This window comes from Platichthys flesus, chromosome 23 (genome assembly GCF_949316205.1).
Source record: "Platichthys flesus chromosome 23, fPlaFle2.1, whole genome shotgun sequence".
In the NCBI taxonomy this organism is placed as follows: domain Eukaryota; kingdom Metazoa; phylum Chordata; class Actinopteri; order Pleuronectiformes; family Pleuronectidae; genus Platichthys; species Platichthys flesus.
In genome coordinates this window covers 12,597,333-12,614,149 of record NC_084967.1, presented here as the reverse complement: position 1 = coordinate 12,614,149, position 16,817 = coordinate 12,597,333, and the positions used below count along the sequence as shown (strand labels likewise).

Genomic DNA, 16,817 nt, shown 5'->3' with positions numbered 1-16,817 from the left:
TGGAGCCCAAATAAACGATGTCACCCAAAGTGCTGGCTTTAAATACAGTCCTCCCTTAATAGAAAAGGATGTGGGTTCGCTGGCAGATCCAAGGCGACTTTTTTAAACTTTAAAATGCTTTTTGAGCTGTTTGTAAACATTTAGCTCATCCCCCCCTCTTTACCTTTAATTCCGACTTCAAATGAGGCCGGCTAGATTTCAGCATAAACGAGCTGTGATGTGGTCTATTTGTGTTTTTTTCTGTGTGGTCTAGTGGGCGCATTTGTTTGACTTTGTATTGCACATGTGAGAAAGTAATTTGCATACATATGGTGGCTGTTGTTGTGTATTTTCCACGGTTCCGTCTTTTTTTCTTCAGATGAGACGCAGCTCTCTGTACCAGCACCTGAAGTACAGATGTGCGATGGCACGTTGAGGAGCTTATGTGGGAGTGACTGCAGGTGAACCCGGTGCCAGGGTAACTGTGCAACCTCCGCACAAAAACTGATCAAAGCATACGCCGCCAACCTGGCAAACAGACAGCAAAGAACTTTTTAAATCCAGTAGAAGCTTATTAATGTCAGAGGAGGCAACACTAAAAACCTGACGATTGCGAGAGCTGCAAGAGCTGCACTGGGACAACCTGAAAAATAAGATGGTGGAGGCAAAAATAAAAAAAAACAAGAAAAAGTTAATTAAATGAAAGTTGGAATCTGGCAAATCCCTGAAGCAAGAAGAGTGAGATCAATTCAATTTACCAAAAAAACACAAATACAAGCAACTGCTCCTTTAGAGTCAGGCCAGATGTTACTTCGCTGCACATATCGTGACTGCACAGACTAATTTCTCCTCAACATTAAATACATATACAGAATACTGCTTTAATTTCGTCTACTGAAATTTTTACCGTGAGTTTGGCGAAAGAGAGTAGTAGCACAGGAAATCACGTGTGTTGGGGTTTAAGAGAAACAACCTTTGGACACAAGGAAGACATCTCAACAATGTTGGAGAGACTAAAAGTTGTTGTTACGTTGCCTTGGCACTTTTGCCTCTTTCTTAAATTATCTTAGCGTTATGCCGTCAGAAGATCCCGCCTCTCCGTTGCCCTCTCATGGATGCACTGCTCACGTTTTGCACGTAGTGTCGGTTACATCGCTTCAAACTGATGTTCCTCCTCCCGTACATAAAGGCCTACGGGCCTCGAGTCTGCAGCCCAGGAGTTACCAGACCTTGGTAGAGAGTCTTTGAGCAATTGTCGTGTTCAGGGCTGTGTGAATCATTTCGGATAGAAGAACTCGGCAACGACAGGTGAATCGGAGGCGCCGCGTGGCCCCAAGCCGAGTGTGACCTCGTCGGCCTGGCTGATACCAGAGTACCTGCCCGATGGGGGAGCCACTAATTAGACCGCCAGTCGCAGTGCTCGTGTCACCTCGATCGCTTGTCCCTCACTCACGAGCTAATTAAACAGAAGCGGACACATCGGCGCACGCAGGCCTGTGTTTGCCCATCAATTAAAGTGGTTGTTGATGCATTATAGAATGACTTCAAACCAAAGTTAAGATCGTACTCCGAAGGTAAACATCGGGGAGCGGTGGCACAGCGCAGCAGAAAAATATAATGCGAGCAGGTGCTATCACGGTGATATACGAGAAGCACAGGGCCTATAGAGTTACTACTGAGATGGGAGTTTAATACTATGAGGTGGGATGGAGGATGTGACTAAGCTTATGGGACGAAATAACCGAGGGAGGAGAGAGAAATGACCTGAGGAGGGAAAGAAAAACACAAGGAGAGGAGAGGAGAGGAGAGGAGAGGAGAGGAGAGGAGGCTCAGGGTAGAAGAGACTTGGCAAGCATTCACTCTCCCACTCTGTTGGCAGCAGAGGCACAAACTGTTTGCTCACAGCACTACATGCATCTATTAGTATTGTTCCAGGAGATAATAACTGTGTGTGTGTGTGTGTCTGTGTGTGTCTGTGTGCGTAACTATCAGGAAAAAGTGCCAAACGAGTTGCAACGAGGTGGCAGACAAACAATATGGAGCTGCAAAGTGAAATGTATGTGGAAGCAGGTGTCAGTCTGTCTGTGGGCTTGTCAGACTACAGAGCTAAACGTTGGCTCTATAGAAACACCAGAGGCCATAGCAGCTTCACAGCTTCCAGTGACTCTTTTATTGAGGTTGAGAATGTGGATGGAGAAACCGAGTATCAGGTTCCAGCTGTCGGGAAAAGAATGATGCAAGAAACCCAAAGAACTGGCAGCTAAACAGGAAGTGGAGGCAGGATTAAACTTCCAAGGCGTCCATCTTCATCAAGATACCACGTTTCCCCCATTACCTATGAAATGAAAGTTAGTATCCTCTTCTAGGAAATCTGGAAATTACGTTAAAATGCTTTAAAACATAAATGGGCCAAAACTCTGATAATAACCAGGATGCTAAATGCATGTACATTGAACTGGAGACTGGAGTCTATCTCAACGTTCTTTCAGAAACACTCACTTCAAGAGACCCAGCTGGCGATGGAAGCATTTTAAGAAACTGCAGCGGTTGCCCGGCCAGCCTTTCTTCAAACTTCCCCTGCATCCACTTCCCCTTTCACATTCACAGAGGGACTCGGCCAGCAAAGGGGTTTAAAGAAACTATATTTCTATAGCTGGCCTCGATTGAAGCCACGCTCGTGCACACATGCACACAGCTCCCCTGCCTGTCGCCCACTTCTGCCATTAGCTTTATCCGTCTGAATTCAAAGCTCAGAGCCCAATCCCTGTTGGTTTTCTGAAAAGATTTTGCCTGGCTTGTTCTTCCCATTATACCCCCCCCAGCCCTCCCCTGACTCTCCTCTGGGAAAACATAGCAATAGAAGAGGGCGGGAGGGACGCAGGGAAAGAGATGCCGATCGCTGACACAGCCGCTGAGATAGCCTCTCTCTTGTTGGTAAGGGATATAAAAGGAAGGGAATGAGAGCGGAGGTAGATGGAAGGAGATGCTGAGACGGGGATAAGGGTGCAGGCGTGAGGACGTTATGCTGTGGTAAGCTGGCGAAGGATTACCGCTTCAAATCGCCCGTCTTCCTGCCCTTTATTTGCCACTTACTTATTCAGATCTTTCAGGGGGGTGGGGGGGGCAGCCTTGTGATTGCAGAAAAGTACAAGCACGGGGGGGGGGGGTGTTGGTCTGCCTCGACCATATGTAAATTCTGCCGTCGTGGAACAGAGTAGAGACGGGGATGAAAGGTGGAGAGACTGACTGGCTCTTTGAATCGTGACAGCTGGCTTCAGTATGTGTGTGTCTGTCTGTGTGTCAGTGTGTGTGCGTGTGCAGTATGCGTTTTAGACCTACAGCCAAGTCAACGTTGATGTGTGGCAATTGCCGTGTTGTCAAGGGAACCATTAGCTCAACTGAGGCTGGTATCTGCAATCAGCACACGCACACACACACAACTCAAGCCTCTGTCCAACATTACTGACAAAACGATTTCTCCGCAAGTTGGAGAGAAGCTTCGAGTAGAGCGACAGTTGATGCTGACTGCAAGAAAATGGGAACGCCATCAAAACACCTTTCTAGTCCACCTGACCTACGGATGTATTTGATGAACGCGGGGTGGAGACACAGAGACATGAACGTGTATTTGTCCGTCAAAACTGTCGATATGTTTTTCGCTGTTGTGCGACGGTCATCAGCGGCGCGGGATCAATCCGGGCATCGATACAGAGCAGAGAGAGGCCTCGAGCCATTTCCTGAGGGCGGCCTCATCAGAGATTCAAAAGGACATATGGTGAAGGACAAAGACTATACAGTGTGTTTCTGGGTCAGACTGCAACAGGGAGATTTCAGTGAGGAGACATTTTTATTCTGTCATCAAATATCAATTTCTTTTAACAGGAAGTGTCCCGAGAAACTGCCTCGGACGTTTGCGTTCCCCACACACAGCCCGTGTCCAGTGCAGGTCTGACAACGGCTTTAAAGAGAGAACCTATTTGCTGATGATGAATATTAAAAGATTAAGTTAGTCACGGTGTCAAACAGTTTTAATATGTAGATCACAAACACCTAAAAGCCAGCAGCTCAGAAGGCAGCGTGGCAGGGAGGTTTGGGTCTTTGTGTGTTTTAGTTTGCGTGCAACTGTATGCAAGTGTTTTCCTTGTAACTCAGCCTCGGGGGGGGGGGAGGGGGCAAGTCAGGGTAATGGAACACAACGAAAGCGTGCCTGCTTGTGCGACCGCCAACATTAATTTAGTGAAGAACATAAAGTGCCAGTCAAGTGAAAAGAATGGGGAGGGAAGACAACAATAATAGCAAATTAAGGAATAAGCAGTAAAAACAACGAAGCTGCCTCGTGGGGCAGAACAAGAGATGAAGGAGAAGCAGCTGGCCGAAGGACGATTAAGAGGAATAAAAACAAGAGTAGAAGCTGAAGTATTTCCTGACTTGTTTTTTAGACCCACGGATATTTTGGCTTTCACCGAAACATTGGAAAATCTCCAAAGGATTATGTCATAGTTAAACTCCTAGAATTACTTAGTGAGTTTAAATCAGGCACTAGTTAAAGCCACCCATCTAACCGGGGACTTATGGTGACGACTATCAGACAAATATTAAGCTGGTGATTCCCAATGATGGACAACATGGCTCCAGTTGCTGCCCACTCTCCAGAAGTGAAGCCAAAACATCCCAAAAGGCGACCGCCGCCATTTTGTGCCAATGACATCATCCGGAACCGGAGTCTGCGAGGTAGCATTCGAGCGATGAGGCCGCAGTATCGAGGTTGACCAATCATAGGTCAGTCCCAGCTGTCAATCATGTCTCAAATATCCCATTCTCAAATATCGAATAACATATCAATATACACTACTTTAAGGAGGGGCTTTGGCTAAACTTCTGCCGTCCTTGCTTCTACATGTGCCGGTAGACTGACCCCTCTAAATAATGTAGTCCGAACTCCTCAGTCTGATTTTATTATTAATTCTCTTATTTTCAACAATTCTCTTCCTCTGCTCGTCCTCTCTCGCCCATCACAGGCTGCACAGTTTTGAGTGATGGAATAAAAATGAAAAGAATTGAAACTGCAAATAAAACCATTCTTTATTGGAACAATTGACTCGTAGAGGAGGAGGAAAAACAGGCGGGCGAAATGAAAGACGTACAGCAGCTGCATAAAACAACAGGTAGTGGTGTATCTGTTTACACAGCCACTGGCTATCTGGCTCGGTGCCTTCGGTATTCTGAGACAGACCCACAATTCAATATGTGGTTTGGCTACTTTCTCTTTAAGTGAGAGGGACTGGTGTGTAATTGGAGAAAAGGCAAACAACGGCAACAGAAGCCTTTGTACCTGCTGCTTCCATCGCGTACAAAACTAATTTCAAAGTGCTGTGGCCTTGGGTTTCATAATTATTTAAGTGATATGTTTGAATTGTGAGCCGGGCGCCGATGTGTCGCATCCATTTTCCCCCGCTCTCTGCAGCAGGAGGTTTGAGAGTTCAACTCAAGCAGCTGAAACTTAGACAAATGTGCGGGGAAAGGAAAACGGAGAAAGAAAGAGAATTGACAATGAGGAGCACACTGAGCAATATAATGGGAGACAGTGCAGCGCAAGTGCATGAGAGCGTTCTACTATTGCCCTCGTTGATGTGTAAGAGTACTGCAGTGCCCTTCATGTACAGGCAAAGGCTAAGAGGATTCAGCTGGTCCCCAAGCGCTGTGAGTGCCTGTGTCTTTGCATGGTGTGCTTATCAGGCTGGACGGTGAAGTTGCATTTCTGCCTCACGCACACACAAAAACGCACACGTCGAGGCAGAAGGTCGCCCAAGTAAACGACTTGGGGGGGGGCGATAGAGCGGCGAGCGGGTTTCTCCCCTCCTCTGAATCTCTCCATCGCGATTCAGCGCCCATCTATCTCTCCATCTCTGGCGAGGGTGTGAATGGGTTTATATGTGGGTCGCTGTGTTCACCTTCAGGCTGTAATTCAAGATTCTTCAAGGAACAGGAACAAGCCGACTGTGACACTGATGCACCCAAACAGGCTGGATGGTACTTTTCTTTTTGCTAAAAAGAATAAAAATGAGCTCTACCTGGGACACACCGATTAGTCCAAAGTAACACGGACGGACAGGACCATTTAATGGCATTATGCTCACAAGGTCGGTGTCAAGGTCAAACTTTAAATTACAGATTTAATCTCTTTAAATTGCTCACTGCCATGGTTTGCCAGTTATTTTGCTGCTACTGAGACACGGATACAATATGGGATTTTAAATATTAATAATAAAAAGCTATCGTAAAACAAAGACACGCAACTTCCGACAACAAAAAAGTTCTACAATCCGATTTCCTATTGATTCCCTTCAACTCCTCAGGGTTCCATCCCTCCGATATGAACACAGACGGGTGTGTGAGACAGTTAACTGTAAGATTAGCAGAAGATTTAATTAAACCATGATAGTAAAAGGCATTAAATGTTTCTGATGTATGGCTATATACTGCACACCGGTGATGAATTGATGGGGACACATCCTGTCTGTGGCTATTAAGCAGCAGTAATGGATTCAGCGCCGTCTTCTGCACTCATGGTTTGTTTAACTACAGTATGTGGTGGTGGGGGGGGGAAATAGGACCTGAGGGGCAGTTCACTGTCCCCACCGTCTGTCTGACCAGGAAACCACACCATGCATTATTCATCATGTGTACTGATTCCCCTCCATCGCTCACACACACACACATCGTGCATGCATCGGCTGCGTGAGGAAGGGAAAACAAGTCAAAAATAGATGCAAAAAAAAACAACTAAACAACAAACAGATATACAAACGTGTTTCGGCAAAATAGGCCAATTCGAACAACAGAGTGTGAGTCAAGTGTGTGTGAGAGAGAGGGAGAAGGTGGGGGGGAGGGGAAGAGCGAAGAGGAGACACGGACAAACAGTGTGAGGTGCAGTACTTGTGTAATCGGCCTCATGCCAAAATAATTCAAGCGTGATTGGAAATCAATGTGAGAGCATGGGAGCTGTGGAGGAATCCGATGCTGTCCCGCGGCCCTGGAAGGCAAAAAATAAGACGTTCACCGGAGGCTCCGATGCATTTTGCGAGCTAGTGTGTCTGTTTGTGTTTGTGTGTGGAGAATGCTAAATGAATTGATCTGAGCTGCACAGGGAGAGAGAGAGAGAGAGAGAAAAGAAAAGCAACACGATAACACTTTGATTATCCACTTGCTACAACGTCCCTGTTCCTACTTAAGACATAAGAAATTAGGATCCTCAGGATTTTTTTGCAAATGTGTTGGATTTATTAGCATTTAATTAAAATGCCCTAAAGAAAACGTGTATTAAAGCAGAGAGATCTTAGGAGGGAGGCACTACAGGGCATGTGTGATGCCTCGCTGGCACTGTGACTCATCAACACAACACAACCTCCTGCAGGTCTGAAGGCAGACTCTGCTGACACCCACCCATGGCAGCCTGGCGCACGCAGCGTTCATGTTAAGGAGGTGGGGTAGCTGGGTGCGGGGGGGCATTGAAAGCATGACTGGGCCGGGTTCAGGATGCGATTCGCTGGGGAACGACTAGCATGCAACACATCGCACCTAAAAGTGACACTGCTCAGAGACGGAGGTAAGTGCCTGTGTGTTTATGTGTGTGTAAGGACCATTAGATTTAACAGCCAACATATCCATTTTTTGTTTTTATATGATTATTGCCTTGAAATCCCAAGATGAATTCAACTACAGCTTAAAGCAACACTATGTCACTTTTACTGAGCATCAGCACCCCCTGCAGGCACATGTGATCAAATCTTCTGGGCCAATAAAGTATCAGGTTAAAATGATGAGATAGATTGTTTTATAAGATCAAATCTAGTTTCTAAAAGGAAAACAAGCCGTTGTGCTACAATGGATCACATGTCAAACTTGTTGGGAATCATATTCACTTACATTATTAGTTGGGGACTAAAAGCAAAACTGTGTTTAAACAGCCAGAACTGACGCAGCAGGCCATATTACGTTACATTACACGCCAACAAGCTGTGAGCGTGTGTACGTGTGAATTGAGGCGTAATAGTTCGCGACAGCCAGCGCGGTACAGTAGATGGGAGACCGCCCAGACTGAATGAGGTCAATGGGACTGACAGTGTACGTAGGTGGAGCCGCACACCGCACATTACTGTCCACTTAGCCCGCTCTCGTCCCTGCTCAATCAGACACTCCACTCCTGCTCCTCCCTGGGTTCCTAATCGCCAATTTTTCCGTTTAAAACAACAAGCTGTTCCGACGCAAACTTTAAAAAGAAGAAAGTTTCCCGGCTGATTAGTCTGTAGAATTAAATCTAAAGATAAAAACACTGCAACGCAAGTAGAAGATTTTTCCCACTTTAAACTGAGACGGCCTGATGATTTTGTATCTCTTGAAACATAAAGTATTTTAATGAGGTGCTGGGAATAGTTTAAATATTGCCTCGCTGACTTATGTCTATACTAAATAACACTGCGCCACTAATTATGTCCCATGTCTAACTGACTCATCCCAGATAAGAAACATCAATGCGGTGAAACTCCTCTGTCAGCCTCCCTCCTGGTTCCCACCGAGCGTTTGAAGTTGCCACCCAAGAAAAGAAAATACCATGAAGACAAATCAACAGATCGTCTCTGGGACTGCGATAACGTGAATGGATGTTTTTTTTTTTTTCCTCAATGGAAGGTGAAGGTAAACTAAATGGGAGACATCAAAAAAAAAGAGGAAATGGAAATGTCTGGGGAGTAGTGTTTACCGATGTGTTCCCCCCCCATCAGAATTCTGTGCTGGTGTTCTGGCTCCACGCTGGGATAGGGGAGCCGTGTCTGTCAGAGATTAACACTACACAGAAAGCGCCAGAGGGATAGAGCGAGAGAGAGAGAGAGAGAGAGTCAGACGGACGGAGGGAGGGAGGGACAGAAGACAGACAGACAGGGAAAGGAAGACGGAGCAGATAAACAGAAGAGAGGGAGTCTTAAAGTCAGGGAAACGCAGAAACAGAGAGAATCACCATAGAGACACGGAGAGATGGGGGGGGGGGGGGGGGCTTATAAATAGAGGAGACAGAAACCAGGACCTCTCCCCGCTCTGGATGCCACATTAATTATGCGCGTATGTATCAGGAGAAATTAAGACATTGAGAGAGAGAGATTGAGGGAGGGAGGGACGGCAGGCGAGGACGGAGGCGGCTGAGAGCGGCTGTCAGTCAGGGATTTAAAGCTGGACACAGAGGAAGAGGAGGAGGAGAGGGGAAGAGGAGAAAAGGCTATGAGTGAGGGACCGAAACAGCAGCACACAGGCATGAGAAAGAAAAGTGAGCAGAAGCTCCCGGTTCAAAGCGGACGAGGAAGAGAGCTCATTACAGGGTCGTGAAATGCGGAAGTGTGAGAGAGGGTGGAGGGGGAAAAAAATCAAAAAACATGTGGACGATTGAGTCAACACATCATCAGATCAACAAAGCCCTGGAAGGCTCAAGATGGCTCGTCGAGTGGCGCCAGCGAGGAGAAATATTTAACGAATGCAAATAAATACACGACCGAAACCCAAATCAAACGTTATTCACTCGAGGCCGTCTTCAGGACGTCTTTGAAAAAAAAACCTGCTGCCGCAATCAGAGGCCATTCAGAGACGAATCGACAGCAGCCATCTCGTGCTAATGGAATCTAATGATCCATATTCATGTCTTAGCGCCGCATGTACCTGAATAACCTGCTCAGGCTCCACTTGTCATGTTCTGTAGGGGGTGGGGGGGGTGGGGGTGAACAGCAGGGAACATTTCCTCCTGCCGATCGCACGTCACGTCTTTATTCTGCTGCCGCCGACTCGTCCTGTGCTTTAGCTCCCTCAATGCAACTCTGTATCATTAAAAGGTGTGTGTCTGTGTGTGTGTGTGTGTTCCAGAGTCGTCACTTTATTCCTCCGCCACAGCCCTAATTCCTCCATGAACTTTTTTATTTACAACTTTCTTTCAGAGAATAATTTGCCTTTTTTTTGGAACATCGACAGCTCTCATGTGTGACGTCTTAATTGCGTTATCAACTGGAACGTGTCCCTTCCAAAGTGTGTATCTGTTTGAGTGTGTGTGTGTGTGTTCATATTAGCCCGTACCAGGGGATCAGTGCAGCCAGCCAAGCAGCCCCCGCACTGGGCTCAGGACTCATTATAAGCCTCGGTCCTGCCTGTTAACACCCACCTGGCTGTGAAAAAACTTGCCGCCACCACCACCGGTGACTGGCGCCGGAGACAATGTGTAACGAGTGTGTGTCTGTGTGCGACAATCCTCAATTTGATCTGAGCGCTGAAACGAATAAAAGACACGAGAGGCAAGTCTTGAAATAAATCTGATTGAGTATTCATTTGTGAGCATATAAGCATTTGGGGAACAAACTAATAAAGCATGTGCTTCTGTACCGAGTCAATCAAAACCTGCAGCTGCTGCTTGAGCCAATTATTTCAAAGTTGTATTAATGGCCTGCACAGACACAACCACACAACTACACACACAGTTGTGTGGTTGGTGGGCACTTGACATTAGCCCACCTCCAACGCCGGTCCAAGGCTACATTTACATGACAATTAAACACCAGTGGACGGAGGAGTCAGCCACCCTGCACGGGGAAAAAGGCCCTTTAAGATGATGTGGATGGAGAGGGGGAGTTAAATGAGAACAAGTGAGAGGGAGTGTGGGGCCTGAGTAAGTGGTGGCAGGATTATAGCTAGTTCCATCATGGCTTTGGTCCGTTCACTGCTTCTTATAAAAACCTATTAGCATGTGAATGAACGGGCACACAGTGGAGTTCTCCTAAAGCCCGAGAGCACTGATCCACTATCAGGTGAGCTTTCCATAAACTGGGAGCAAACGGACAGTAGAGTGTGTGTGTTTGTGTGTGTGTGTGCGCGTGTGTATTAGGGGGAAGTCTAGTCCACTTTTATCTGGACTTTTGTTGGGATTCCAAAGCACTCTCAATACAGAGAGTGTTTCACTTTCAAACTCAACCACTCTGTCAGTGTATCTTCGTACAGGCTCTTAAATGCATGAGACGAAAAACACTTGGGAGAAAAGACTTTTTACTGGTGTGGATTTCTCTGGTGGTAAAAATGTAATATCTCTCGACTCATTTCTCTTAAAAGCATCTGGGAGAAACCAGAAAAAATAAATCCTGTCCATAATAAATTATTGAAATTACTGTCTTTTAAATAATGCATTTACTGCTGTTAATGACAAAGTTCCTAAAAACTGCATTAAACATTAAAATCAACATCAACCTAGGGGATAATCAATGGTGCACTGTATGTCGGGAGGCTGCAGTGATTACCACCATCTTGTATCACAAGAATATATCAGATATTCTTCACAAATCTCAGATATCCTTCACAAATCTCTTAACCAACACGATCTGGTCTTCAAAACCAAAAGGAAACTTGAACCACGTGGCGATGTAGGAGCCAAAGCAGCAAAACAAAAAGAGTTTGATATCACGAGCGGTGAAACAGTGAGAGAAATGATGGAATCCGGGCCGGGGATGTCCCGCTGCAGCTCTTACCTCCCTCTGCAGCACCAGCTCTTTGGTGAACAGCATGGCCTCTTCGCTGAAGGGCTCGGCCACCTGCACGCCCCCGGGCGTGTTTCTGGAGCTGCGTGGACACTCGATACCTGGAGAGACGGGGACAAGCGCAGGAGTTACAGACGCAGCGCAGCGGCCAATCAAAGGAACAGCAAGGTGCCCTGGACGGTTTCAACACTCTTTGGCACGATCAAGTTATTTAACACCACAAGACGTAAACTGCGTGTATTTGTCAAAATCAAGAAATACAAACATCTACGGTTTTGGGACCTGCAGTGAGCCTGATAACAGAAATAGACTTGTGTTGAAATAGATTTGTAAATTAATATATAATGAATCATCAAGAGGCAATGCAACAGGATGAAAAGATAAATCTGCTGTGTTCATGTGAGGGCTGGTGTCTGGATGGAGCCTTCAAGGAAGACCTCCTGACCCGGAAGTTTACGCTCCCACATACAACCTCTCCAGATCACTTCAGGAGAATATTCAGAGTTCTGTGCATGTCTGAAAGCAGCTGTATAAAGTTTAGGTAGGATTGGATCAGCTTCAGGGCAACGAGTGAGTATTGAGGCAGTAGGAAAAAAAAAAAAGGTAAGAAACATATATGCATTAAAAAGAAATGCAGAAGGTCTGTGCAGAGTGATTTTTACATGTGCAGCCTCTATGGGAGGAAACGCACCTCGTATCAATGGAGAATCACTTCTTTTGTGTGTTATCCCCTGAGGAGTGAACACTGTGTAACATGTTCCACAACACACACTGAAGAAGCAGAGTGGATATGAAACAGTGGGGATACATGTGTATGTTGAGTTCTGGTTCTCGAGAACAAGCACAGAAGGAATTTTAACACTACAGACGTGCACTGGAAGGAATGTTGCTGCTGTATTGATTCACGCAGAGTGACCTGAGGAGAGCTTCAGTTTTTGACTTGAGGAAAATGCTGCTCGAATCTTGTGCCAATGTGATTTAAAGATGGAAAACAAATTCAGAGCTTGAAATAAATGTGCACAGTATAAAAATAATTAGTTGATTTGTTTATACTGAACACTAGGGCTGGTTTTAGTTTTTAGACCTTAAAACTCTTAATCTGGGACACAGTGTACAAAGTGTGACTTTTTATAGCAGCGGAGGAAATCTCACAAGATCGGTTCAACAAGCCACATTTGTACAATTATCTTGTTTTGGGTTTGAGTGCAAGGTCCATTTTAAATACAACTTTATTTATAATTCAAGAACATTGTCTTCGCTCTGTTTCAGCTTCTTAAAAAGGTAATTGTGCAAGTGTGACCTGACCCTCCCTCTTCCTACAAAGAGGGAGCCAACGCTCCGCTGTTCCAGGACGCACTTGTTTTCTTGCAAGTGCCTCTAACAGAATAGATGCTTTATTTTGGATTAGCTTTATTTGTTCCCTAAATGTCCTTGTTTGTCCCATTTACGAGGACGAGAACAGGAGACATCAGCGTATTCACTCTGGCTGAGAGGGGCAAATGACCCAGGCAAGGTAGAATGAGGCCAGAGGACAGTCAGCACCGGAGCCTCATGAAGAACTGTTGAGTCAAACCTCTAAAGCTTAGAGGTCTTCAGTGGAAAAGCAAAAAAAAAACTTTGGGATAAATGCAAATTCCTTCTTCACCCTCGTTTCTGCACCTTTTGCATGGCAGCTCTGATATTTTGATACTTTAATCCAGTTCTCTGAATTCAGCAGTGATAAAATAATGACTTTTATATTTAGAAAATGCCAAGGACAAAAGAAAACAAATTAAATAGTGTTTACTGTTATCAATTCACAGTTAAATATGCTGATGTTTATGCAGACGTTCAATAAAAGACACATCTTCCTGAAGAGAGGAGGAGGAGGAGGAGGAGGAGGAGGAGGAGGAGGAGGAGGACACTGAAGGCCAAGATCATCTGAAACTATTTATAGAAGTGGACCACGACGGGGCCTCCATGTGGGTCACTGTGGTTTCGACAGAGACAGAATAAAGGAGGAGGAGACGAACGCTCGCTGGAAACCAGACCAATCGGCGAGCTCACGATTATTCACCATCACAGATGGGTCTGACTGAGTTCCATGCTGCGGGCCAATAACAAGCGGCTTTCTGAAATGGGGCGGGCCTGACACGATGACTTATAGATTTTCATCAACACAGAGCAGACGTCTGTTGAATCCGCCATCGAGACACCTTTTAACAAACTGCTGCTGCAGTGCCAGTCGTGTTTTTCTAGAGAAACACACAATCTGAGGAAGAGGGGCAAAGCAGCAGGAGAGGTTACTGCCGCACACTGTTAGCAAAATCTGGTGTGTGAAGTAACTGCAGAGAGGAGGGATATTTGAGTTTCTGCTTGGGTTGTTCAGGGGTTATAATAAAGAGGCTGGAACTGTATTTGTCTGCAGTGTAATTCACACAAAAGGCGACGAGAATGAAATGCACAAAGAAATTGTCGAGCACGTACTGTACAATGTCTCAAGAGGTTCAATGGTCCCAGAGGAGCAAGCGTACGCAAACCAAAAGCTAAGCTCTTTAAGAAGGCAACAAAAAAATCCCCTAAAAAAAACTTAATACACAAAGAAAAACCAGAAGGATTATAATTTAAAAAAAGGGGTTAAAATAGGTCAAACACTGACATTCTCTCCTCAAATGACTAACAGCTTGTCTAACGGCACTTAATATCCTGCCACACACACACACACACACACAGACACACACACTTAACGAGGTCTCCTCCCCCCCGCAGCATTTAAACCGAGCCGGCGAGTCACTTAACTCCACCAATTTAACCTGCACCCTGATATCCAACTGGCTCCTGACACCGAGATAAACATCTGGGCTGAGCTGCAGGAGATCCATCGTATCTGATCTCAGAGGGAAACCAGACACACACGCTGATCAGTCCCGACATCACGGCTAACACACAGGCAGACACACAAAAAAAAATTCTTCTCATCGTAAAGTGTGTGCGTTTCAGGCTTTGGAGACAGGGGGTGAAAACAGAGTTAGTGACGACTGCTCGATGGAACAAATAAATGCACAACTGAATGAACAGATTTGATAGGAAATAAAACTCCACAAAGATCCCACTCTGGCAAGCAGTTCATTTAATAACGCCGCGGCTTCGCATCTCTTCCCCCGGCCCCGTGTCCCACCACGCTCCTTCCCCCTGCCCCGCCGTGGAGCCGTGACTCAGAGACGGGCAGGGCGGCCCCCGTGGAGGAGATGTAATGTTTTAATCTGTGGCTTGGGGCGAGCCACGCGCCTGATGAAACACTGCCTGCCCCCTTAGCGCAAAAATAAAAACTGTTCTCGCTCGAGCATGCACGCACATCCTTTTGTTTCTTGGCCTCGCTCGGGGGGGGGGAAATAAATATATAAAAAAAACTGACTCAACCTCCATCCAACATTGATATCCCAGGGTTTCAAAAAGTTATATTGAAGACTGGAGATGACAATGAATGAAGGAGGATCTATGAGAGATAACCTCTTAATAATTGAAGGTAAGGTAGAATATCAGTAGTAGTACAGTGTTTAATATTACATTTCTATGACCTACCTTAACCTTGTGCTTAATATTTTAGCATATTTAAACAGGGGAAAGATTGAGTTTTTAGACTTTTCAAACTCTGGCTAACTTTATCTTTTAACTCTCGACAAGAAATCCAACTCATCACGTGTGTAACGCACATTTATAAAGATGGACGACACGACAGCTCCCACAAACGCGCAGCAAAAGCATCTCAATCGATTCAGTGAGAACCACATGAAATTCTTCTCACAGACCAAAACCAACTGGATAACCTTGCATGCGTTCGTTCCTCCAGAACGTTTTCTAATAGATTTCTTTTATAGTTTGTAAGAGAACTTGTTTTCAGTTGACCCGACAGCGAGGAACAGAATTGAGTCGACCTCTGCCAAGCGAGCCGAGAAAACGAGCTGCCTCCTGTGTGAATGGATCCAGAGGAAGAAACGCGGCCGCTGAGAATTAGTGTCACCGCTGCAATTTACACAAATATGCATCATGTCGTATATACTGACGCTAATGGTGAACATGCAGATTAGCCCCTGACTTGCTTCGCTCATATTCTGGGTCAAGTCAATTCAGTATGAACACAATTTTACACATTTTTGAAAGGACACACTTAATGCTGTGACGGGTGTTATTGTGAATATTTGCAACATTTGAAGTCTTAGTAGTACATGTCAGTTCCACACAGGAAGTCCGTGGTAGGTGAGAGCTGCAGGTGGGCATTAAACAGAGGCTGGAGGGGGGGGGGGGTGACGGTGGGATTGTGCTCTGAAGGGAAAAGCCGAGGATTGTACGAGTATCCCCCTTTTTTTATCCTCTCTATCCATCCCTCTGTCTCAGCATCATCTCGCCGCTTCCCTCGAATGTTCGGCCTCATTACCTCGGATGAGATTCAGGCAGCGCTGCAGCCGCTGCTCTAAAGTAGAGCCCGACTGATATATCTGTCGGCAAATAATATACCGGCAAATAACTGAATTTCAGAGACATTTAGGAATTGGCTTCCTCGTTTGCCAATACGCACGGGTATCAGAAGTTAAACCATGCTGGGAAGATCTGCATTTCTATTTGTTCAAGATCTATATTTGTTTATGTTTTGTTCCTGTGATTCGTGATTGATTATAATGAAGTGTATGGTTAAACTTTAGAATATATTCATTTCTTTGTCATGCACATTTTATTTAGATACTGCATTGGATACTTTTTTCGTTTCTCAGATTGTAATTAATCGTAATTAAGTTCAGATTGATGAAGTCTGAACTTTTTTAGGGGGGACTCTGACTGTGACTGATCATATCTCCCTCTGGTATAGGTCACAGACAAATGATTCTCATATCGCTGTAAAGCTCTTTTCCAGGCTGTGTATTTATCTAAGTCGTAAGCCATCCAAAGCTCATAATGTCATTACGACCTCTAGTCGTACTTTGGCCTTTGCTGAGGTAACATAACTGATGTGTCATCATCACATTTCTAATTGTGTGGAATCAAACATCTTAAGCCCGACGTTAATTCGCCTCCTTCCCTTTTCAAAGACGTGGTCCTTTAAAGGAGAAACTGCCCCGTGGCATCGTTAGTTGCCTTCGCGAGGCCGTTTGGATGATTTAACCCAAATAACGAGGTTTGGGCTTAATGAAGACTTGTGACACGTTACGAATGCTCACTACACTTTCCTCGCAGACGTTCAGTTCACTGAATCCCGTATGCGCTTCCACCTTCACGAGACAGCAGCCCAACTACTCATGCGCGGCCAAC

The 16,817-nt window shown here is 45.5% G+C and overlaps 1 protein-coding gene across 1 annotated transcript in view; it reads right to left on the bottom strand.

Annotated features, from left to right (window-relative positions):
• The window catches only part of snd1 (staphylococcal nuclease and tudor domain containing 1), a 164,660-nt gene that overhangs the window by 98,089 nt on the left and 49,754 nt on the right, over positions 1-16,817 (bottom strand). The window contains exon 16 of the mRNA XM_062382358.1: positions 11,526-11,635. Within this exon, the coding sequence (XP_062238342.1) occupies positions 11,526-11,635 (110 nt within the window). The remainder of the gene's footprint in view (positions 1-11,525; positions 11,636-16,817) is intronic.